The following is a 23,165-nucleotide window of genomic DNA, read 5'->3' as shown; positions in this document are numbered from 1 at the left end:
TTCGCCGCCTGCCCGGGGAGGTGAGCGGAGCGGGATCGGTGCCTCCGCCTCCCGGCTGCCGCAGGCTTCCTCTCCGCAATACATTCACGCAGCCCGGGGACGGCGGCGGCCCCGGGGCTCAGCCTCGCCGGGGGAGCGGGGGAGCGCGGGGGGGCTCCGGCTCCGCTCGCCGCAGCAGCGGCAGCATCGAAAAGGCAACGGGGTCAAACTTTGCAGAAACTCGCCGGCAGCCCCTCGGTGCCCCCGGGCGTGCCCGGCCGCTGCCCGGGCAGGGAGCGCCGCATGCCCGTGGCTGCCGCGGCCCCAGCGGCACCGGCTGCGGCTCCGGGGCCCCCCCGCCGCCCTGTCCTCCCTCCTTCGCCCAGTCCCATCCCTCCCCCTGAATTTCGTTTTTAAACTGCAGCTGTTGAGGCTAAACCTCCTTTGCAAAAAAACCCCAGCATTTCCTCCCGCATGTCCGTGAATTGTGGGTAATGTAGTTTTTTTTTTCATTTTAGAAACGCCTTCCCCCCACCCCCCCCCTTTATTATTATTATCATCTTTTAATTTCACTGCAATGTGATTTTTCTTGGGCTTTCGGATTAAGGTTTTCCTTCTCCCGGCTGGAGCCTGCTGGGTAGATTTGGTACCAACCAAAGGGCACCAGAGGGGATTGTCTCCTTATTTGCAGAACCTGTAGCCCTCGGTTGGATGGGCTGTGATTCCAGCAGTGAATAATGTAAAGCTCTCCGGAGCAGCAGTGGAACTCGGGAGCAGCTGGAACAGGGAGTGAGAAGCATCTGAGGCAGCAGTGGCCTGCGGGAAAGTTGTAAACTTCTATTACAGGCAGTTTTAGGAGTAATGCTGCCAGCTGGTCCTGCTGGCCATCAGCTGGCTGAGGATCTGAGCACCAGGGGAGGCAAAATTGTCTGGCTTTTCAGACATCAGGCAGTGGGTGAGTGTGTCCTCTGTCACTTGTTTCTAAATAGGAAAGCTGGGGAAATGAGAGGTAAAAATCTTTTTGCCAGCGCTGCTTGTGGTGTGGCACAGCTGCTGTAAATGTCTTTTAGTCCTTCCTACCTTGTGCTCTCAGCAGGTAGGAGAGACTGAAGGTACCAGGTGATCCTAACAAGTGAATGTCACAGGATGAGGGGAGGCAGATTTGCTCCTTTCCACCCACTGCAAGTGGAAAAAACCTCACAGTTTACTGTCATGTTTTTTCCTCCTCACGTGTTTCTCGGAGCATTGAGTATTTATTCTAAACTTCCCCGTTGCTGTGAAAGGCACAATTTAGTCACTAGTCCTGTGACAGAGAGAAACACTAAGAACCTGCTCAAGTTACAAGCCACTTACTATCATGTAGTACAAGGAAGAATGAAATTAGCATCTTCCGAATGAAATATCCAGCAGCCTCCAGAAGGTGCTGAAATCCTTTGACATTTCCAAGACTCTTTCACACTTTTCAAACAAGCTTGTCACAGTTTCCCAGAGCATCATGAGTCTGGTGAAACTGCATATTCTGCGACTCTAGTTTCACTGAGGCTTCAGCCAGGTCTTGCTTCAACTTGGCTGTCTCTGGTTCTCTGGTCAACTAGGAAATTGCATTACCCCATTCTAATTAAATCAGCTCTTCAGATGGAGTTTTTGTTGGGTTTTGGTCCTGCTGCTGTGAGTGATTGAGGCATTAGCACACCCCACCCCAGAGCAGCTGCTTTAAGCCACGTGCAGAAGGGCTCCTGGTTTTCTCTGATGGCACTGCTGAAGATGCGAGGCCGGGCTGTGGTAAGTGTCAGGAGTGGCTGGTGATGCTGGGAGTTGTGTTTCCTTCTGCTGCTCGTTTGATGCCCCTGACTGTGTCTGCTCACGGCCCGGCCATGCTGCAGCCGCTGCCCCCGGCCTGCACGGTGCCTCTGTGTCTTTCCAGCGTGTTTTTCCAGGCTTATAAAGGACAGGGTCTCCCCTCACCAGCCCACCAGAGGCTGCTTGCTGTAAACACTGCAGAATATTATATTTTATTTTGGCCAAGCTTTCTTTCTCGTCCCCAGAAGAATCCCACCCAGCGATGCTGTTGCTGGATGCACTTTGCTTGCAAGTGCTGCTGACAGAGGTTGGGATGCACCAACACTGCCAGTGAATTGCAGAGAAAGGGGATGGGGCTGTCACTGCTGTCCCACCCACATTCCAGAGCGGTTTGCCTGGCCACGCTGGCCACTGTCACCACGTGTGGCCGTGGCTGTGCAGGGAGTTGTGGCCGGCAGGACAGCGGGGAGCACAGCCAGGGCTGAGCAGACTGGGCACAGGGAGCGTGCCGGATTTGTCTGTCTGGGCGTTCTCCCAGGTGCTGGATGACCCCTGTGGATCGTGTGTCAGGACTGGAATAGCCCTGCCGGAGCAGGGAGCCTGTCTACAGGGATATTTATAAACTCCTGGGTTAGTGGCTGTTTTGTTTCTGGGATGGCCTCATTGGGATCAGGGATTTTTCCCTCCTGAGCTCAGTTTCTCCAGCTGGGACTGTCAGTGACAGCCCACCTGGCTGCAGGAGAGACCAGACGGTTTTCCTTTCCCACTCCACCACTCACAGGGGTTTTGCTGGTGCTGCATCCATCTCACGCTGCCCTTCCTCCTCCAGCCCCTTCCTGCTCAGGACTGGTGCTGGAGTGCAAGGCTGGAGTCTCCCAGGGAGGCTGGGGTAGAGAAATGCCCTCTGTCAGCAGAAGAGACAGGTACGGGATTAAATTCACTCCCAGAGCTTTCAAGGTATTTTTTAACCTGTGACAGCTCCTGAGGAACACGTTAAGCTGTTGCTCAGCATCTCCAGCACCAGACTGGGCAGGAGTCTCCCTGTTTCTGCAGGGTCCTGGCCACCAGTGCCTTTATCCCTCTGCCCACTGCTATTTGCAGAGCCCCACAGAGCCTTGCACCGACTGGGAGAATCCAGGAGGCCATGGGGAGATGATGGCCACAGCCAGGTGGGAGCAGTGCTGATGGTTCTTTGCCTGGCTGATGTCAGGTGGGCTGAGATTTTCCCCAGGCTGGGCAGTGGGATGAGGGCAGGCAGGTGGGGATGGGGCGCTGACTGCCCTGGTAGTGGCAGGGATCAGGCAGGAGCTGGTGGGTGTTGGTGATGTGGCAGCTCCTGTGGGATTTAAGGGCTGCCACAGCTCCCTGAGCCAGGAGAGGTTGTGTTTTATGGGCTGGGTAAGGGAGCCTGAAGAGCTCTTCCTCCCACTGGGATCATAGCATGATTTGGGTTGGAAGGGACCCTTAAATGTCATTTAGTCCAAACCCCAGCCACTGGCAGAGACACCTTCCACTAGCCCAGGCTGCTCCAAGCCCTGTTCAACCTTGTCCTTGAAAACTTCCAGGGATAGGGCAGCCACAACTTCTCTCAGTAACCTGTGCCAGGGCCTCTCCACCCTCACTGTCCAAAATGTCTTCTCAATATCCCATCTAACCCTGCCCTCTGTCAGTGTGAAGCCAGTCCTGTCACTCCATTTCCAGCTCTCCTGGAGCCCCTTTAGGCACTGGAAGGGGCTCTAAGGTCTCCCTGGAGCCTTCTCTGAGCTCCAGATCTCCCAGCCTGGCTCCGGAGCAGAGGAGCTCCAGCCCCTGGAGCATCTCCATGGCCTCCTGTGGACTCACTCCAACAATGTCCTTCCTGTGCTGGGGACCCCAGAGCTGGATGCAGGTGGGGTCTCACCAGAGCAGAGCAGAGGGGCAGAATCACCTCCCTTGACCAGGGATAAGTTCTGGGAGGGTATGAATCAGAAATTATTGATATAATATTATTTTCCCTTGAGGGAGGAAAATATGAACAAAGCCCAGGAGTGAGGGCTCCTCTGGATCTCAGACACTTGCTTGTCCAAGCACTGCTGCCACCTGGATGCACAGTTCACTGAGGGAATTTTGAGAGCTACGTATAAAAGTGGGGAGGAAAAAAAAAAAAAAAAAAAAAGGTAAAATTAGTGTTATTATCTTTGGAGGCCAAAGAACCACCTTTCATTTAGCACTTAAACTCCCCAGCGCAGTTTGAACAAGACCTTTGAAGACACCTGGGTGCCCAGGGTTACCTGTGCAGCCACTGACCTCTGCAACTGGGCAGAGTTGTGTAGACAGATGTCACTGGCACCGTGAGACCTGGGGTTGTTCTTCTCCTCAGTGTAATACCCATCTTCTCCAACCCTCCATCCGCGGGGGATTTCCAGCCTATTTACATAGGAATAATCCTGTGTGGAGAGCGCATTGTGATGCTGGTGGCCTGGCTCGGGGGTGCTGCGGCCGGGCTGTCCCCTGCAGGCAGGAGGGGCTGAGGTGGAGGGTCTCTCGCACACATGCACACAGCTGCAGCTCGGGGACTGCAGCATGATCCTTCCGACCTGTGCGCTGCAGCTGCAGGCTCCGATGGAGCGCTCCCTGCTCAGCGCTGGGCGATGTCTCAGGGGGGTTTGCCCCAGCTCCGGCGGGGAGCCAGAGGTGGCAGCAGGGACATCAGGGATCCCCTGTCCTCCTGGGGGCCTGGAAGAGCTTTGCTCTCCTCCCGCGATGCCCACGCTGCTGGGGCCGGCGGCTGCGCTGCTTTCGGCTGTCCCCCGCTTTCAGCTGGGGCTGTGCGGCGCTGGTGACACGGCGGGGACACGTGCGCTATCGAGGCCAGGCGCAGCGCCGGGGGCAGGAGGATGGGAGCTCATTAGCGGCTCCTTCCCCGGCTAATCAGGAGGCAGGTGATGCTTCTCCTTCCTCCAGGAAGCCGGGTGAGTGATGGAAGGCGCTCCAGGGGCGCACAGGGAGGATGGGGTTAGCGGTGCTTTGGAAGGTATCCGTGCCAGGGGGAGGAGGGGGTATTGAGGGTGCCCAGGCAAGGAGGGAGGAGTTGGAGAACAGATGAATCAGGAAGATTTGGGGGAGAGCCCCTTGAAGGGGAGACCCTGAGCAACACCTGGTCTTGGTGCTGCAAAGCCAGGCAGCACAGCCCCCCACGGGCTGCCCCGAGGAGGGGGATGCCGTCGTCTCCAGCTCTGACTCTGGCACTGAAATGTGAATTGCAGCACAAAAAGAACTACGTTTCCCAGTTTCCCCTGCAGCCCAGGGGAATAAGCAATTGGAAGATTTAAATAGACCAGGCCAGAAGCAACCAACCTTTGGCACAACATTTTTCCCTCCTCTTCTTCATATCTATTGGCTGTCTAACCTTCTTCCCTGGCACTGGAGTGGCTGCCAAGCCTGGCATTAATTTTCCTTCCAAGCTTGCTAGGCCCATGAAGTAAACAGCCATGTGCATTCCTTACTCTATATTTAACAGCTGCAGTCTGTGCTGGGGGCAACTGCAACAGAGGGGAACCTTTGTAGCTTCCCAAATTCACAGCTTGTGAGGGTGGGAGTGGGGGAAGCTTTCTGCAGGGAGAAGAGGGATTTCTCTCCTTTGCTATTTGCAAAGCAGGTTGCGTTAAAGAGAGACTGCAATGCCAGCATCCCAGCCACGGTCCAGGGCCAGAGACAGGAACAATGTCCTCAACAGGGCTGAGTTCCTCTCCCTGAATCAGCCCTTGAAGGGGAACCAGGAGAGCAGGAGCTCCAGCAGGAAGCAGAGCGGCCAGGCCGGGGCAGCGGGTGCCCAGAACGCCAACCCCAAGGAGCGGAGGCAGTCGCAGCAGCTGCCCGAGGAGGATTGCATGCAGCTCAACCCCTCCTTCAAGGGAATCGCCTTCAACTCGCTGCTGGCCATCGATATCTGCATGTCCAAGAGGCTGGGAGTGTGTGCCAACAGAGCCTCCTCCTGGGGAGGTGCCCGCTCCATGATCAACCTCCTGGGGATAACGGGGCACGGCATCCCCTGGATCGCAGGTACGCTCATCTGCCTGGTGAAGAGCAGCACGCTGGCAGGCCAAGAGGTCCTCATGAACCTGCTGCTAGGTGAGTGGCAAACCTCCCTCCCTGCCGGGAAAGCCCAGCCCTCATCACAAGGGACAGCAGCACTGGGACTCCTCCTCTGGCTGCTCCCAGCATCAGAAGTGGTCGGGGAGCAGGGAGTGACCTTTAGGGTAAATGCTGCACTTACCGGCCCCATTAGTCCCAGGTACTGTGGGTGATGGATGTCCCAAGAAGGTGTCTAAGGGGGATGGGGTGACTGTGGTAGCTGGGGACAGCCATGGAGCAGGGACAAGCCCCTGGTGCTGCGTGGGGCAGGGTTGTCCAGTCAGACCGAGGGAGTGTCTGTGGTGGGAGGGTGGATCCCAACAGTGATGTCTTTTATTTAATCTGTGGCCATCTGCCTTGGTGTTTGATAGGTGAGGAAAACGTAAAGATACTAATCTTTAATATCTGGATCGATTCCTGAGGATGTTATTTCCATCCCCTTGCCGCCTTCTTGACCAGGCTCCACGTGATGGAGTCCTGTCACCTTCCCTGCTGCAGTTTGCTCTCACATCCTCCTTCCCTTGGGTACTTCTCTTGCTGCTGTCCCCGTTTCCATGTGCTAATTTGACCCAGAGGCTGTGTAGGCAGGCTGGGATGCCTCTGGCTCTCCTGCTAGTCCTTCCTTGTATGGTGGTGGTCAGTGTCCCTGTTTCCGGAGATTGGGATGTGTCGAAGGGCTTGGCTTCTCCATTGTGCAGGGCCCGTCCCACCCTGATGTCCCACCAGTGACCAGCATGAGCTCTAGCTGTGACTTGCCTTAGACCTGGTCCCAACCTGCCCAGGCCATGTATACCTGAGGACTTTGCTCTTCTTGCTCTTGTGCCTATGGCACAGGGTCCAGTTATTCTCTTTTTCCTTGTGACTAATTACCCTCTCCTCTGGCTGTGACCCACCCTGGTGTTTCAACCTCTCTGAAAACTCAGCAATCCCACTTTTGGTCGGTAGGAGAAATTGAAAACATCGGATTTAGACAGTTTCTTCTCAGGGATCATTTTGAGGGGCCGCAGGGACACTTTATTTCACAGGCACCACAGCAAAGGGACGTCCTGTCTTCAGGGGCTGTGACGTGATACAGCTCAGCAATGTGGCCCCAGGTTTTGGGGTTTTATTTTCACAAGTTCATCCTTCAGAGAGGGTGAAGACTGAGCTGGACTGGCTTGAAAAGCACAGTGGTAGCTGCCTTTTCTCCCCTGTGCCTTTGGAAGAGACTGTCCTCGTGCTGTGACATCTCGTGGGGGGAGGCCGTGGCGGGGAAGAAGCCAGAATAGCGCCAGCGTGATGCAGAGCGCGCCAACGTCAGCAGTTCTTCAGGGGCTCCTCGGGCGCGGGGTCAGCCCCTCGCTGGGCAGAGAGGATCCATTCAAAAGGGCACGAGGATGAAATAGTCGGTGACTAACAGCGACCGGCACACTTTCCAGATGTCTCTTGACCCGAGAGCTTCTGATGGGCTTGGAGCCTGAAAACGGCCGCTCTGACTCCGAAATATTTGAGGTCCTTGCAAAGAGCTGGTGCCGCTTTTGGCTTAAAAACAAGGAAGGTTTTCTGACCCTTCCCTTGCCATATGAGGAGGTCAAATGCAAAGCCACCTCGGGGTCGTGTTCTAACTTCGTGGAGTGGCGGCTGGGAGAGCTGTGATCCTTGCATCACCACCCACATCTCCAGGTCTCCTGAGCTCCAGCGTGGTGCACAGGGACAAGCTGGGGGTTCTGGAGTCTTGTGTCCTTGCCTAGACAGGCTGCTCCCACCCCTCCTGTCCCTCTGCCAAGACAGGAAATAGTTAATTGATGTGAGGGATAAATTCCATAGGTCTGGCAGCCTCCACAGAGCTCCGCTGCTCCCTCTGAAATGACAGCACTGGCTGGTGGGACTGGCCAAGGTGCCCTCAGCCTCTCTTGTCAGAGCTTCTGCAGCAGGACTTGTGTCACCCCACAGAGCAGATCTCTGCTGTGAGAGTGGCCTTGGGCTGATATTTAAGATTGCAGTCAGAAACTTGGAGTATCCGAGTAGCTGCTGCCATGGTGTCTGCACTGCTGGTGGAGAAGGAGCCTGGCTGGGAGCTCCATAGGTCCCGAGAAAAGCAGGGTCTTGTGTAGACAGGAAGGTCATGGCACCACTGCTGCATCCTTGGTCCCTTTTGCTGCTGCTTTCCTGTGGTTCAAGTCCACCAGGATGTGGTGAAAAGCCCTCCTGGATAGGCACAGGTCAAAGGGAAGGGAACCTCCTGGTGCTTCCCTGCTGGAAGAGGGAAGCCGGGAAGTTGGGGTTGTCTGTGGCACCCCTTCCGTCCCTCCCCGGGCTCTCCTCCCTTCCCCCGGCTTGCTGAGGGTTTGATACATCAAGCAGAATTTCTGATGCAGTCTCTGGGCAGGGAGCCAGCCCATCACAGAGCACTTGTTTAGGATTTGCAATCAGGCTTCCAAGGCGAGGAGACTGCTGAAACGGGACTGGGAACCTGGCAGGAGCACCACTGCAGATGGAGGAGGAGCTCTTGCCAGGGGTTTTGCCAACACATGTGGGGGCATTTCGGGTGAGGGGGTCTGACCCTGGCATGCTCCATCCATCCCCACTGCAGATGCTGATTAGCAACCCCAAGCAATGTTTTCCCTCCGTGTTTGTCATCTGTGATGGAATTTATCGATTCCCCTTCTCGCAGTAAGCTTTTCCAGCAAATGCCAAACAGCCAGAGAAGCACACACAGCCTGTTACTGAAAAGATGGAAGAAACCAGATATCTGTGCCCACTGTAAAAATCTCTCTGCCAGGACACGCTTTCAGGAAGATTGTCTCAGCATCACGAGCCCTGGCTGAGCAAAAGTCAGGGAGAAGGTCCACAACCCCTTGGCTGAATCGAGAAAATCATAACTCAGGAAAACCCCCCAGTTATTAAGTTCATTTTATTTGCCTGCCAGTGTTGGAACTTTTAGGACCATTTGAGGTTTTCTCTGCAATCACAAGGGTTTCATGAACACTAAGGTGCTTAGAAAGTCATTTGAACCTTGCAATCGGGCTTGCAGGGGGAAAGCAGTTATAAAACTTTCAGTAAAATTCCCAGATCTGCTTCAGAACCAGACACAAATTCCACTAAACCCTGGGCGCAGCAGTACCTCGGTTTCTGGTTCTGATCCATCTGGTGGGGATGTGGATCCAAATTTAGTGATTCATTGACTGCAAAGCCAGCAAAGAACATTTGGATCATCGATCTAACCCACGGCAAAATACAGGCTGTAGCACATCCCTTAATTTATTCCTGTTCAATTTGTTAAAGGGAAAAAAACCCAAACACTCAATCTGATGTACAGTTACAAGTGAGGGTGAACTTGTCAGAGCCATTTCTGTATTACTGCAGTGCTAGGGATTCTCACAAGTGCTTTTAGTTAGACTCTTCCCTTCATTGCGTCTCCATACCCTTCTCTCTCCAGCTGAACCGCTCTCTCAGCCAACATCTCTTCCGCCTTTCAGTATTTTGGATAGTGCTCAAGTAATTTCTTCACCTCCTATTTATTAAGCTAAGCAGATTGATCTCGTTAGACTGATGGTCTTTGCAGATCCAGGCACCTTCTCACTGCAGTGGGGATGGAATGTGGTCACTGGGGGTTGGAATAGGGTCAACTGGGGGTTGGAATAGGGTCGCCCACCCAAAGTGGTCACTCCAGTCAGGCCCCTCTTTTGTGTTTACAGCCAAACCACCGCTGTGTTTATTACTTGCCACCCAGCTGGAGGCCTTTGCTGTTGGGAGGTACCTGCTTTGGGTCATCCTTGCACATAAAATTGTGTTTGTGCTTGGGTTGAAGTGCCAGTAGCTGGTTCTGCTGTGGTCACGGCTCTCTGGAACAGGTATCCAGACTAGGAGAAGAGAAAGCTCTTGTCTTCTGTCTTCTCTTGTCTTCTCTTTGCTTGCTGTCCGGGTGACACTGGTCCAGTGCTCAGCCATCCCCAGCTGGCCCTGCAATCCCGTGGGGGGCGGGATGGCTCTTTGGTGCTGTCACTAAGCATTTATCCCATTAAGTACAGCACTGCCTCAGGGCATGGATGTATCATGGAGCAGTGTCAGGCTGGGGATGGGTGAATGCCACAGGAGGAGGAAACAGGAGCCCAGGGCTGCTTCCCCACTCCTGGAGGTCGGCAGGGAGGGAGTTCTTGCTCTGTCCAGCCTTCTTCCTAAATACGGACATAGCTTTACTCTGAGCAGGAACGAAGCCATGATATTCTGAAGCATAGTCCCTGCAGACCCCCTAAGAAAGGGAATTATAAATACATATATATGGTCAGAACTCTGTGGTCCCATCCTGGCAGCTTTCAAACAAGACTAGATTTGCAAGAAATTGGTGGATTAGGAAGGAAAGAGAGAAAGAAATGCCTTCACCAAGCCCCTCGAGACCCCGGTGCCCCTGTTCTAACAATACGGACGTGCTTCAGGTATTGTCGTGCTTTTCTTTGGTGGCTGTGTGATGAAAATCCAGACAGCACAGCCCGTTGCTGGTAAAGGTCACTGGGTAGATGAAATGCCCAGGCAGAGTTGATCCTGTTGAGCCTCAGGGCAGCCCAGACCCAGCAGAGAGGCCGGGGAGCTGCAGGGCAGATGGATCAGTCTGTATGCGGCAGCGCTTGCTCAGCCCAGAGCCCCAGAGATGGTTTGGGGCCAGATGTGTCTGTTTTTTCCCCTTTCATTCCTCCACTGTAAGAGCAGGGATTTTCTGAGCCAGGCAGGGCAGAGGACATTCCATCAGGGATGGGTAGAGCAGCTCAGGAGCTGGTGCCCTGCAGAATCATCACTCCTTGGGCAGCCTGGCACATGGAGGGGGCTCAGCTGCTGTCCCACTCCCCTCCCAGCCCCGCCAGTGCCCACCAAGGTCTCACTGAGCCAGCAGCACGTCTGCCCAGTGAGGTGTAAACATTTAAGTGCCAAATAACCCAACACGAGTGACCCATGGAAGATGCCAGGCAGAGGGAACAACGCAGATGCCCACTCCCTGCATCCAGCATTCAGACAGCTGGCATTAAACGTTCCTCTTCATCACTCCAGCCTGCTAATCTGCCTCTGTTCTGCCCAGATACAGCAGCTGAAGGGCGCGGTCCTTTGGTGGGTGCCGTGCTCAGCCTTCATCCCTTCACAGCTGATGAGCTCAGGCATCTCTGAGCAGCCAGCAATGCCCAGCTCTCCCGGCTTCCCTGCCCCCCTTCCTGCCTGCTTCCTCTACAGGAACGTGTCCTGCTCACTGCAGGGCAGGCTGGCGAGCTGCAGCGTCCCCTTGGCTGAAGGACAGCTGGTGACAGGCTGGCACTCATCTGACCGTGGCTGGAGCAGGCACGGGGGTATTCCCAGGGATGTCTCCATCAGAGCCTTGGTCTGATCTGCCCCTCGGTGCCAGGCAGCGCCGATGTGCTGCTGGGGATGCTGTGAGCCCTGCAGGCATCAGTGTGCAGCCCTTGGGGAATGAGCAGGGAGCTGGAATCCAACCCTCGCAGAGCAATAGGCGAAACCTTCCCGAGCCTGAATGCAGAGCAAAAGAGAAGAGAAGTGCGAGGGTTGTTGAATGGGAAGAGGGGGAATAAACATGGGAAATGAGTCATCCTTATGTCTGTCACTCCGGGAACAACTTCCCATTGCCCCTGCCTGCAGCTCAGAAGGGACAGGAGCTCTTTCACTCAGGCAGAGCTGGAGAAGCAGAGCCGGGCTCTGGCCCGGAGGGAGATCCCAGGAAATGGGTGAGTGTGTCTGCCTCTAACACGCCCTGACAGGAGCGGTGGTTGGGAAGAGGAAGGTGCGGGAGTGAGGTGAGGCGTTGGGAGGAGCAGCGGGCAGGGAGAGCCCGTCGGGTCTGCTGCTCCGGGTCAGGATTGGTGGAGGATGGGGTGGGAAAGAGCGGGGTCAGATGAGCTCTCCTTTTTTCCTCCACTTTGGGGAAACCTCCATGTTTTAACCTGGAACAGAGAACCATTTCCATCTGTGCAGGGGTGCTGGCAGATGTACCTGAGTCCGTGCTGTGAGGTGTGATGGTCAGAGACCCTCTGAGCATCACAGAATCAGATCTTGGTTGGTTGGTTGGTTGGTTGGTTGGTTGGTTGGTTGGTTTTGCCAGTTTCCCTCTTTGGAATCACTGGGGTGTAACTCCAAGCCCAAACAGCGCTGAGGCCAAGCAAGGAGCCCAACCTTTGTGGGCTGGGCCGTGCTGCTGGTCCTCAGCCCAAGGCACTTTCCTTCCTCTGGCTCATCCCTTACAGCGCTGTTGGTGCTGGTGTGTGTGGTTCTGGGATGTGCTGATGGTGCCGTGGGGAACAGGAGCATTTCCAGCTGTCAGAGCCCTTCTGGGAGGCAGATGAGCCATCCTCAGGGCCGCTCAGCTCCTTTTCCCCAGCAGCATGGGCCCTTTTCGCTGTGCTCCCCCTCTTGCCTGCGTCTCGCCCCAGCCTGTGCAGACCCCCAGTGACGCAGCCCCGCTCAGAATTTGGTGCTGAGTACAAATTTCCCAGCTCCCAGGGCACAGTGTTTCCAAGGGGAGAACTCCAGGCAGCCTGTGTTTGCACTCAGGGCTGCTTCTAATCATCTAGAATGCAGCAAATCTATTTTTAGTTGTTGTGGGGTTTTATTTTAATTAATTGCACAGTTCTGCTTTCCACCATTTTTTCACCTCCCCATGACCACTTACCCCACGCTGATGCTTGTTCAGCCAAAAAATAACCCCCCCCAAACACCAGAATGCCTGATTCATTGGCTCTTCAGTGTGCCCTGCCATCTGTGCTTTTTGTCAGCTCTTACACCCAATAGTGCCACATTTGGGGAACAAAATAGAATGGAGGGGTTCATTTCCAGGGTGGACCTCTTCCAGCAGCAGCTGACTTGACTGGAGAGAGGGTGAAGATTCTTTTGAAACCTGCATCTTTCATTAATGCCAACGAGATAAGGCTGCGAACAGCTCATTTTCCAGGTCAGGGAGCCTAATGCCTGCAGGAGATTCGGGAAGTTCAGAAGGAGTAGGAGGGGGGCACGTAAGTAAAAAGAAAAATGGAATAACAAAATTATGAATTCTAATTATGGAGCTAAAGAAACTGTTTCCTGGGACTGGTGGCATTTGTCCAGAGTTCAGGGCTGAGTGAGGGTGGGTAATCTGGGCAGTACAGGACCTTCAAAGCCAGTCTTGGCCCTGCACGTGGCCTCAGCAGCTGCAGTGGGGAGCACATGCCACCTCCAGCCTGGTGAGTTTGAAGCCCAAGCAATGAGTTGTCACCAGCTTGCCTCTGCTCTGTGCACATCTTGTCTGAGGCACATCTGCTGCCTCATTGGGAGCCTCCTGAGCTCATGAAATGGCTTACTCTTCATTCTGGGGAATTTACCTCCCTGTTTTCCTCTCCCCGTGTGCTCAGCCCTGGTCCTGGGAGGCTGAGTCCAGCTGGTGGCTGTTTCTGATCCCGACCACGGGCTGGGCTCTGGAGAGCAGCCTTGTCTCATCCAGGCAGCCCCATGTGTGTGAAGTCACATGGATCTCGGCCACAGGAGCCAAGGGCTTTTTTGGCTTTCTCCTCTTTTCCTCCCCCTCTGCCCCCAGCACTGCACCCAGGTTGTTTTTCAGCTGTGGTTTTGATAACATGTTTATATAAACATCCCAGCTGGAATCTGCCTCCGTCCCTGGAGACACTGCCTGGCTCCAACCTGGAGCAGAGCGTGTCCCCAGGGGTGCTCACACCATCCTCAGCCTCTTCCAGCCATAGGGGACAGCAGCAGAGAAGCCACCTCGGGGACAGAAAGGACCTTATGGTGGCAGGGGACATCCAACCGTTTCGATTCCTCTTAAGTACAGGCTCTGGGCTTTGGTTTGGTTCTGCTGACGATGGTTCAGGTTTGTCCTTGTGCCCTGCCTGCACAGGGCTCCTCTCTGATTACCTCTCCACTCCTAATGGGCTCCTAATATTTGGTGGTAGGAGCGAGACAGATAATTGTTTTCCTTTCCTTATTAATAGATATAAAATGCCTGCCCAGGGGGCTCACTTTCAGCTCATTTACTGTGCATCTGATGCCAGATGTTGGCTTTTTACGATGCCAAGGTGATCTCTGATGCTAAAATCATCACGGGCAAGAAGACAAGACTTGCTCTTTGGTTTTGTGTTTTAGGGAAGTTTTAGATGGTAACGTAGGATTTGGGAATTGGATGGTTTTGCATTGGAAATCTGAAGGATTGTTTCCCTTAACACCAGGTCAACAGGGAAATTCCTGACCTTTTTCAGAAAAATGTGAAAGGAGCAAGAATGGGCAAGAGCTAACCCTTCTTTTGCTCTTAAATACAGCACTACCTGGATTTTACATCCAGTGACGCCTCTGGTTTAAATCCAGTGCTGCTGGCTCTGGGGGGGGGGGAAAGCATGACGAAGAAAATGCTTCATATTAAAATGTCTTGCTCCTCTCATCTCCACCTCAGTCAGGTGGCACTCTGCCATCTCTGCTGTGCTTGTGACATCCCCGAGGGTCCCCAGCCAGTGCAGGCTGGTCCATCAGCTGCAGGCTCCTTTCCGTGGGCTCTCCTGGGGCTGTGTTTGCTCCAGCCTCCAGTCGGGTCAGCCTGGAGGGTTTGCAGGGCTGGGCGCGAGGGGCCGGGGAAGGACAGAGCTGAGGTGGCAGGTGCCGGGCTCAGGGGCTCGGGGTTCGCCAGCAGGGACAGTCCCCAGCGCAGAGACACCCAGCTGCAGCTGGAGCACCCAGGGGAGCCGTGATAAAGTTAACCCCTTACCTGCCTAACGCCGTGCCCGCCCGAGGAGGGAGGATTGGATGTGCGTGGAGGGGAGGAAGGGAGCGAGCCAAGGTCGGGGCGGGTATGTAGGTCATGGGATTGCAAGGGAATAGGGCCGGGGATGGGGCTGCTGGGCAACGGCACTGCCTGTGTCTGTTCCTGAAGGATGAGCCCTCGGCAGCAGTGCTGCCTGCTGATTCACCCTGCCAGCACCGCAGGCAGCAGCAGCAGAGGGAAGGGGAACTGCAGAGAGCCAGCGCGGGGAGAGGGCAGTGGGAGCCCCCGGCCTCAGGGGCCAGGGCTGGCTGCTGGGGCTGTTTCATAAAGAAATCTCCATGAAAGGAACGGAAAGTGCAAGGGGAAGTGACAAAAAAAGCACCAGACGGAGGGATCTTTGGTGGTTTTTTGGTTTTTTTTTTTCCTTTTAACGGCAAATTAACCCCCGGTTTTAATGCTGTCATGCCTTCTGATCTTGAAATGTGGGCAAACGAGGCTTTTTGCTTTCTGTGCATCATTTGACGAAAATCAAAGCTAGCAGTACTGAAGGCCCGTTTTATTCATCTTCTGAATGAAAGGATTATTAGAACTGCTCTTTGGCTTGTTCTCCATGCCCTGAACACCTCCATGCACACATGCCTGCATCCCTCGAGTTGCCCTGACATCACCTTTGACCATAAAAAAGTATTGTCAGTGCCAAATACTGATGGGCAATGAACACCACGTGTTGCTAAAGCACGTGGCACTCGTGCTACTGATTCCTGGGCAGGTTTGGTGGGGACTGGTCTCTAGGGAATTTATTGAACACTGTGGAGGAGACACTGAGATCCATTGGGGTTCTCAGATTCATTCTGGAGCCCTGGCTGGGCTTCTCAGCAATGCAATAGGTGCTGACTTCAGCAGAGCAGCTTGGGCCAGAGTCTTCTCTTGGCAGCACTGGTGCATCATCTCTCTGATGCTTCTGGGTTCCCGAGAATTTGATGAGTCTGGGTTCCCGAGAGAGCATCGTGGAGCTTCAGTTTCGCACAGTTCTCATCCAGGGTGAGATGGGACTGGTGGGAAATGCAGCTGATGAGCTCTGAAAATCATCTCCTGAAGCACTCTGCTGGATCAGGGCTGCGGGGGGGTCACTTAGGGGGTGAGGAGTTGGGCTGGGGTGATTTAGGAAACCAGCATGAGCAGAGCCCTGCATAGCAGGGCAGCCCAGTAATGGTCAGCCAGGCCCAGGCTGATAGCATTTGACCTTAACAGGGAGCCAGGGTGAGTGGCTGCTCCAGGGCTCCACAGGCTGTGTCTGAAATCCCTCCCTCCCTTTCTCCCCATAGCCAGCCCATCAAAAAAAAAAAAAAAAAAAAAAAAATCAGCAAATTACAGACAAGCACTCGGCTGAGTGCGGGCATCCTGGTGGGCTGCAGACCTCCCTCTGCTCTCTCCCTGCCTGCTGGTCACATCCAGCAGGAGCTGGGCAGCCCCTGGTTGTCCTTGTCCTCCTAAACCCACTGCTGCTGCTACAGTCCCAGTTGTGTGACCGGCCTCCTTGCAGCCCCTTGCCACCTGCAGCCTTGCCCCCTTTGCTCAGGTGCCACTCATGAACCTTTGCTCTGTGTCAATCTCCTGCTCTTTGTGTCTAGCCTGGACTCCTGCTACTGTCCACGCCAGGGAGGAGCTGGTACCCGGATTTTCCTCTGCTCCATCCGCCCTCCACAGCTCTGAGACCCCAGGGCACGTATGACCTGTTGGGCACAAGGTCCAGGGAGGTCCCGCTGTCCCACTTCCCCATGCAAGATGCCCTGCAGATGAGGGAGAAAAGGAGAGGGTTTGGCCAGGATAAATCCCAGCCCCTTCCCAAAGCAGTGCTGGGGGCTGGGAGCGGCACACGGGGAAGGTGGGGGAGCAGAGCTGCCGTGACAGCTCCTCACTGCCCAGCTCCTGCCGGGTGCTGAGCGGGCAGGTGGAGCTGCCTCCCGTGGGCCGTCTCATTTCCCATCCCCACCACCAACGCGCTCCCAGCCACGCTCCTGGAACCTTGTCAGCTCTCAAGGAATGGTCTTTACCAGGCACTGGGAACCAAACAACTGGCCCCTGGCATTCCTGCCGAGGGAGCAGGCTGTGCTCGTGATGGCAGATATGTCCTTGTCATTGCTGCGGGGAGCTGAAATCAGCACTCTGACTAATTAGGAGGGTTGGGGAAGAGCAGATGAGGGGATTAGAGAGAAATAGAATTGATGCTAGGAAATAGAAATGACAGTACCTGTCGGCTGGGACGAAGCGGGTGGGCTGAAGAGGAGGGTGATGTAGATAAATGCTGATGGGTTTCATTCCTGAAGCTGTTGAGGGAGAAAGGTGGTTTGGCATAGAGAGCTGCAGCTGCAGGTGCCTGTGCCATCACAAGCCTGGGTTTGCTGGGGCTGGGAGGTGTGGTACCCCCAGTGCATCTGCACAGGGAAGGGGCTGTGTGGGGTGACTCGCAGGGAGAAAGGCACAGGAAGCAGGAGGTGAGCAGAAACAAGAAATGGCTCGTGGGTGTTCGATGCTTTGGCAAAGGAGGAAGGTTGGTGGGGGATATCTAGGAGGATGCTGCCCACCCTCCAGCACACCGTGGTGCTGTTTCTAACACAGGAACCCATTTTTCTTTATTGTGTGGCTTTCCCCCGGCTCACCGGCTCCTAATGCTCTTAGTGAAATCTGTCAGCATGGTGCGAAATCTGTCAGCATGTTGTGATTCCCTGGCTGCTCTGGGCAGGAGGAGGTGGTGGGCTTGGGAGAGGACAAGGGACAACGCTAGAAAGTTCTGTGGGGCACCTTTCCTTCAGCAGACTGCTCACTGCAGCCTGGTCATCCTGGCACAGTGCCCCAGACAGGGACCTTGCTGCACGATGTTTTTAAAGCATGAGGTGGCAGCAGCAACAGGAGGACCCAGAGTGTGTTTTGAGGGCCAAAAACGTTTCAATTTTAGCTTTGCCAGTTGCTCTCTTCCTCCCCAGGTGGGTTGCTCACCGCTGTGGTTTGGGGATCTCCTCTGTCAGGTGGTGACAGTGGTATTTGCCTCCTCTGTGGGCAACCTGGGAGGGTTAATCAACATTTGGGTGGTGACCTGAGGATGGGGAAGTTGTGTGCAGCTGCGCCATGGACATCTGGCCGGAAACAACCCCAGATTTTTATTTAAAGGCAATGACAACCCTTCAATGTCATGCCTCGAAAATTGCCCTCAACTCTTCCGTCTCTCACTGTTCCTTCTCTGTCTCCTATCTCACAGCCCTGCTCCTGGATATCATGATTGTGGCAGGTCTGCAGAAGCTGGCCAAGCGGAAGGGGCCCTACGACGTCAACCCTGGCCTGTTGGACTACCTGACCATGGACACCTACGCCTTTCCCGCCGGGCACGCCAGCCGCGTGGCCATGCTCTCCAAGTTCTTCCTCAACCACCTGGTCCTGGCCATCCCTCTCCGCATCCTGCTGGTCCTCTGGGCCCTCTGCGTGGGCTTTTCCCGCGTCATGATCGGACGGCACCACATCACGGATGTCCTCTCCGGCTTTGTTTTCGGCTACTTGCAGTTCAGGCTGGTGGAGTTGATATGGATGTCTTCCAACACGTGTCAGATGTTGATATCCATCTGGTGAACGTGGAGGACTTGGAAGCTAGAAGATACTTTGAGGGTCCCCTTCCCAGTATTTTCTACATGTTGTTTGTCGGAAGCAGTCGTAACTTCCATGAGTAGTGGTGTTTTTTAATGTCGCTTCCCCACCTTAAAAAAAAAAAAAAAAAGAGTTTCTTGTAATGGATTGGGTTTTAGCAATCAAGGGCCGTACCTGTGTTTTGGCCGTATTCTCAAGCCGTGTTTGGACAGCAGCCTAATTAAGCTTTACAGGTGAGAGAAATGAGCTCCACGTCTGCCTTCTTTAGGTGGTTCACATTGGCACCTTGATATGTTCTCGGGATGGGCAGTGCCTGAGAGCTTCCTGAGAACACATTTGTGAACTTTTTAGAGGATAAATTATTTTGGCCACAGTGCTTTTTTTTTCCTTTTTTGTAAGCCCAGCAGTTGTGTCTTGTACAGAGTCAGGACGCTGCTGGTGCTTTACAGATAATAAATAATCGTAAAAATCCTGCCCTGTTTGGTTCTTATCATGAGGAAGGGGAGAAAATGAGCCCAGTGTGGCTTTGAGATATACATTCAGCATGGAGCAGGTCCTGCAGTTTTGCTGCCCAAGGGGATGCAGACTTTTGCTTTGGGTGGGGTGGGCCTAGATGGGTGCTCAGGACACTGAAGGAAAGTCTGTTCTGTGAGGTACGTGAGGAGTTTTTGGTCTGGTAAGGGACACACGATGTCCTGACGTGGTGCTGTTTCTCCCCATTATCGAGTGGCCTGCTCAAAGCCTGGTGGATCCTTACCCAGGTGACGGCCATGTGCTGTCTCTGAAATGGATCCCCCCCTCACAACTGCCATAAGAAAATCCCGTATTTTGAACAGAATGTGCCAGTTCTCTGTGGTTCAGCTGTCTCTAGAAGACAGTTTGGTGTTTGGTCAGTGATGGATATTATCAGACATAATTCCCTGACTGGATGAATCCTGCAGAATGGAGGGATCCTGTCGTTCCTGTCCTCCTGTGGATCCCAAGTGAGAAAAATACACCTGGCTTGCAAGGCCAGGGAGGATTCAGCTGGGTCCGTGCCTGTCATCTCTCCCTGCACGTCGGGAAGCCTCTTCCTACAGGGGCTGGTGCGAAGAAGACGTTCAGCTAATGACTGTTGCAAGCTGCTGACATTTGTTGCTCTTTGATGATTAATATGAAAAGAAGCTAAACAGAAAATCTATCCCTGGCATGCGTCTCCAGCTGGGATGTCAGCGCAGAGCCCTGCGAGCTGCTGGCTCCGAGGCTGGAGCAGGAGCGTGGCGAGGAGGGCATCCATGTCCTCCTCCCACGGAGCTCCCAGATGAGCTGTCCCCAGGGAAGGGCTGTCACTGAGCGTGTTGAGGAAAGGGGAGAGCTCAGGGTTGTCCCTGGAGGCTGGTGCAGCAGCAGGCAGAGCAGCGGGGGTGGCAGGTGCTGTCCTGCTTCCCTCCTGGTGCTGCGTGTGGGAGCAGGGATGTGCTACCCTCCCACCAGGGTTTTCCTTTGCCAGCCTCCTTCTCCTGCAAGGATTTCTGTGAAGAAGTGAGCTGTGGTGCTTTTTCTTCCTCCCTTATTACACGTGGCAGAGTTTATCCTCATCCCTAGCAAGGATGGCAGCATGATCCGAGCTCTGATTGTGGGTGATGCACCAATGTGTAGCTGAAGATGACAGGTTCCTGAAGGGGCAGGGAGCAGGAGATGACTCTTCTCCCATGGCTTTGTGGGAATCTCTCACTTTGTAGCTCCAGAATTTATTGAACCTTTGCAATTAGATCAGATGATTCTACAGCCGTGTCACCAGGCTGATGTTTCCTTGCACTTGTGTTGTCTTCTCTTGGTACATCCAGGGTGGCAGAATGGCTTTGCAGGAGTTGCTCCTGATCTTTGCTGGTGTAATCAGGAGAGCATGGCCTGGAGAAGGTGCCAGGGTGGGTTAGATCAGCTGAGCTGCTCTCATCCCAGCACGTGGTTCCGAAGCAAGGCAGGAGAGCAGGGAGAGGTGAGCTGGGGCAATTCCCAGGGGTAACTTGGGATTCACAGCCTGGGGCATTCTCCCACATAGCGTTTCCTCAGGGAGTCTTCCTCCTCAGCCCCTCTGCAGCCTGTGCCCCTTCTCTCCCACAGTACTTCAGTGCCCAGAGCAACGGAAGGGAAGGTTTTGGGAGACCCCCCACAAGATGAGTGTGAATTTGTGCACAGAGGCACCAGGAGAAGGCTGGCAGAGCCTTGCCTTAGCCATGGCTGCCCTCCCAGCAAGCCAAGACGTTCCTGATCCCTCTCTCCCTGCCTGCCGTGCTGAAGGTACCGTTCAGAAACAGCCAGCATAGCTGTGCAGAAAAGCAGCTTGTGTCTCTATAGCAACAGCAAGGGATGGTGGGTGCCGTGTCCCCTGTCCCTGGGAGCTGGGGAAGGACACTGGGGCTGCTCTGTGCACATGCTCACCATGGCAGTGTGGGGAGACAAAAGGCCAAACGGTTTGAGCTCCTTCGGGATTGTCCAGGAATGTGAGTGTTGTGCCTGAACCTTCAGCTCCCCAAATTCAGCCACACAGGGCTCAGCCTCCGAGGCTTGGGAGGAGGAGTGGTCCTTCCAAGCCAAGACCTGTCCAACCAGAAGGAATGAAGAAGTCCTGACCGTGGCATCTTCTGCCTTTCAGTTCGTCTAAGTCCTTAATTAAGAAAATGGCCAGGAGGAGGCAAATACAGTGTGTGGGCTGGGGACTGCTGCCATCAGCACTCCATGGTGCCACTGGGAGAGTCCCAGGCTGCTGTAATGATGATTTCGTGTGTGATCCTGCAGGGGACAGTGAAAGGCCCCTCCTCCCCTCGCCCTAATGCTGATTATGCTCAGCAGCAAAAAGAGATTTTAATTTATGAAATTAAAAAAAAAAAAAAAAAAAAAAAAAAAAAAAAAAAAAAAAAAAAAAGGGTGCCAGGGCAAGTAGCAAATCTGGATTATATCTTTGGGCATATGTGGCAATCACGCCTGGGGTGTTTAGTTCTCTCCTCAATCTAAGCTGGTGTTTTTTCCCTGACAAGCTGTTTCGTGCATTTGTGGCTGGGGCTGTGCTGAAATGAATGCGGGACAAATCCTTTCCCCCTTCAGGGCTGCGCTGCCCTCCCTGCCATGGCAGGGTCCTCTCTGCCCTCTCTGTCCCCAGCAAGGGGTGACTCGTTGTCCGTGTCCTTCCCAGGATGAGGCAGCTGAAGGGGAGGGACCTGCAGGAGATGGTGGAGGGTGGGTTGGCAGATTTGAGGATTGAGGGGAGAATTAGACTGTCACACAAGGTCTCCCAGCAGTGCAGGTGTTTGTGGTGGGTTTTCTTGGGCAAACACTCCTTTTATTCAGTCAGGATGTTTCTGAGGAGGGTGAAGGGACCCGTGGGTTTATCTGGCTCCCAGGAGCTCAGTGCAGCAGCCCCAGCTCTTGTCACAGCCCTGACACTCCTCCCTGCAGCACCAAGCCACACAGGATGTCCCCTGGCAGCCACAAACTCACTTTTGGGGGACTAGGGGGAATCACCTGCATGGTTTTCAATTAAGATTTTTAATTAAAGTGATTATTAACCATGTAATTTCCAGGCTAGAACTTTAACATATTGAGCAAAGCGTAAGGAAAGGGGATGGTGTCTCCCCTTTACATGCATAAATTCCAGAGGGTGCTGCAACACGAAAGATCCATGAACACAGATGATTGGTCAGGTTTTGGTCACCTGAACTAGAGATGTGGCCAGCTCTTGCCTCAACACACCGGTCAGGCAGAGACATGGACATGTAGGCTGCAGGGTGGGAGCAGGTGACCAAAGAGGTGTTTTTCTCTGGTCTTGACCCAAGTGCTTGACTGATGTGCCTATGTGCTTGATTTAGGGGTGATGCCGGCGCTCTGCCAGACAGGCAGGGTGGGATTGTTTTGTTCCGTGCCACGCTGGGACTCGGAACAGCAAAGATCTCCGTGCTCGTTCGTTCCCCAGGACACAGGAGTCAAAGCGGATTAAAGGTCCCTCGGCTGATCACATTTATTTCATTATTTGAGTGAAATCCCTTGTAAATACCGCCGCCCTCCCTTTTCTTTTTATAAAAATAGAAGGCACGAAAGAATTGGAGATTTAGGAAAAGTTAATCACAGGAGTCGCTTGAAATCCATTAACCTCACACAGCCTGAGCGAGGCTGATCCGTGCCCGGACCCTGCTGCTGAGAGGAGATGCTGGGGGGCCTGGGGGGCCCCACCCCGCCAAAGAAGAGCTTTCCCTGGAAAATACCGGCTTCTTAGCAGGCTGGGTGCTATTACAGCCTTTGTTCACAGTCTGGCCATGATGAAGTGCTAATTGCAGTGTTGGAACAAATTGGCTGAAGCTCCCAGGAGGCTCCAGAGCTCTGGGCGAGCGGGATCACGTGTGGGAGCCCTGCAGCAGATGCTGGTAGCCAGCCCGTGGGCTCGGGGCCATTGGAAATGCCAGTGCTCTTGCCTTTACCCTGTGCTTCCTCTGAGCTTCTCTGGAGGACGTGACTTGGGCTTTCCACAGGGATCTATCCCAGTTTTTCTAATAAATTTTGAACAGGTGCAGCTGGTTACCGTTCTCCAGAATCTGCCCTGAGTCCTCATCCATCCGATATCCCCATGCCCTTGGGACTCTCTGACTTCCTCTCTTCTCGTAGGACCAGCAGTTTTGTGCAAGACCATCAGCGCTGGTAAGCCAGACCTGCAGAAATTAATTAAATGAAAAGCAATGGGAACAGAAGCTGAGAGCTAAAGTGATGGATGTTCATGAAACACTTGCCCAGAGCCCAAAGTGCTCTGGGCATTTGGTGATGTTTGCTTCCAGCCAAGGAGATTGCAATAGTTAAACACACTCAATGCAGTGGTGATTAAGGAATCAGCTTCTGGTATCTGAGTGTGGGTCCAGAGCCCTCTCTCCATTGGGATTTGCACCTTGGAGTTGCC

The 23,165-nt window shown here is 54.1% G+C and overlaps 1 protein-coding gene across 2 annotated transcripts; it reads left to right on the top strand.

The window, feature by feature from the left end:
• The first annotated feature begins 1,732 nt into the window (after positions 1-1,732).
• On the top strand, positions 1,733-18,713 carry PLPP7 (phospholipid phosphatase 7 (inactive)). Of its 2 annotated transcripts, XM_040083676.2 has the most exons (3): positions 1,733-1,761; positions 5,417-5,889; positions 17,865-18,713. In XM_040083676.2, exons 2-3 carry the CDS (start codon positions 5,439-5,441, stop codon positions 18,227-18,229), a joined length of 816 nt encoding a protein of 271 aa, XP_039939610.1. In that variant the 5' UTR covers positions 1,733-1,761; positions 5,417-5,438; the 3' UTR covers positions 18,230-18,713. The 2 variants fall into 2 exon arrangements, with proteins under 2 accessions (XP_039939610.1, XP_039939609.1); XM_040083675.2 differs by lacking the exon at positions 1,733-1,761 and having other exon boundaries at positions 5,276-5,889.
• Positions 18,714-23,165: the final 4,452 nt, after the last annotated feature.

Source organism: Hirundo rustica, chromosome 20 (assembly GCF_015227805.2).
Source record: "Hirundo rustica isolate bHirRus1 chromosome 20, bHirRus1.pri.v3, whole genome shotgun sequence".
Lineage (NCBI taxonomy): Eukaryota > Metazoa > Chordata > Aves > Passeriformes > Hirundinidae > Hirundo > Hirundo rustica.
This window is presented reverse-complemented; position numbering and strand designations above follow the sequence as displayed.

Bases quoted from the DNA above. Each gene is read 5' to 3' on its own strand.
- PLPP7 (XM_040083676.2), top strand. From the start codon at position 5,439: ATGCCAGCATCCCAGCCACGGTCCAGGGCCAGAGACAGGAACAATGTC. The intron at 5,890-17,864 runs GTGAGTGGCAAA...CCTATCTCACAG, and splicing joins CCTCATGAACCTGCTGCTAG to CCCTGCTCCTGGATATCATG.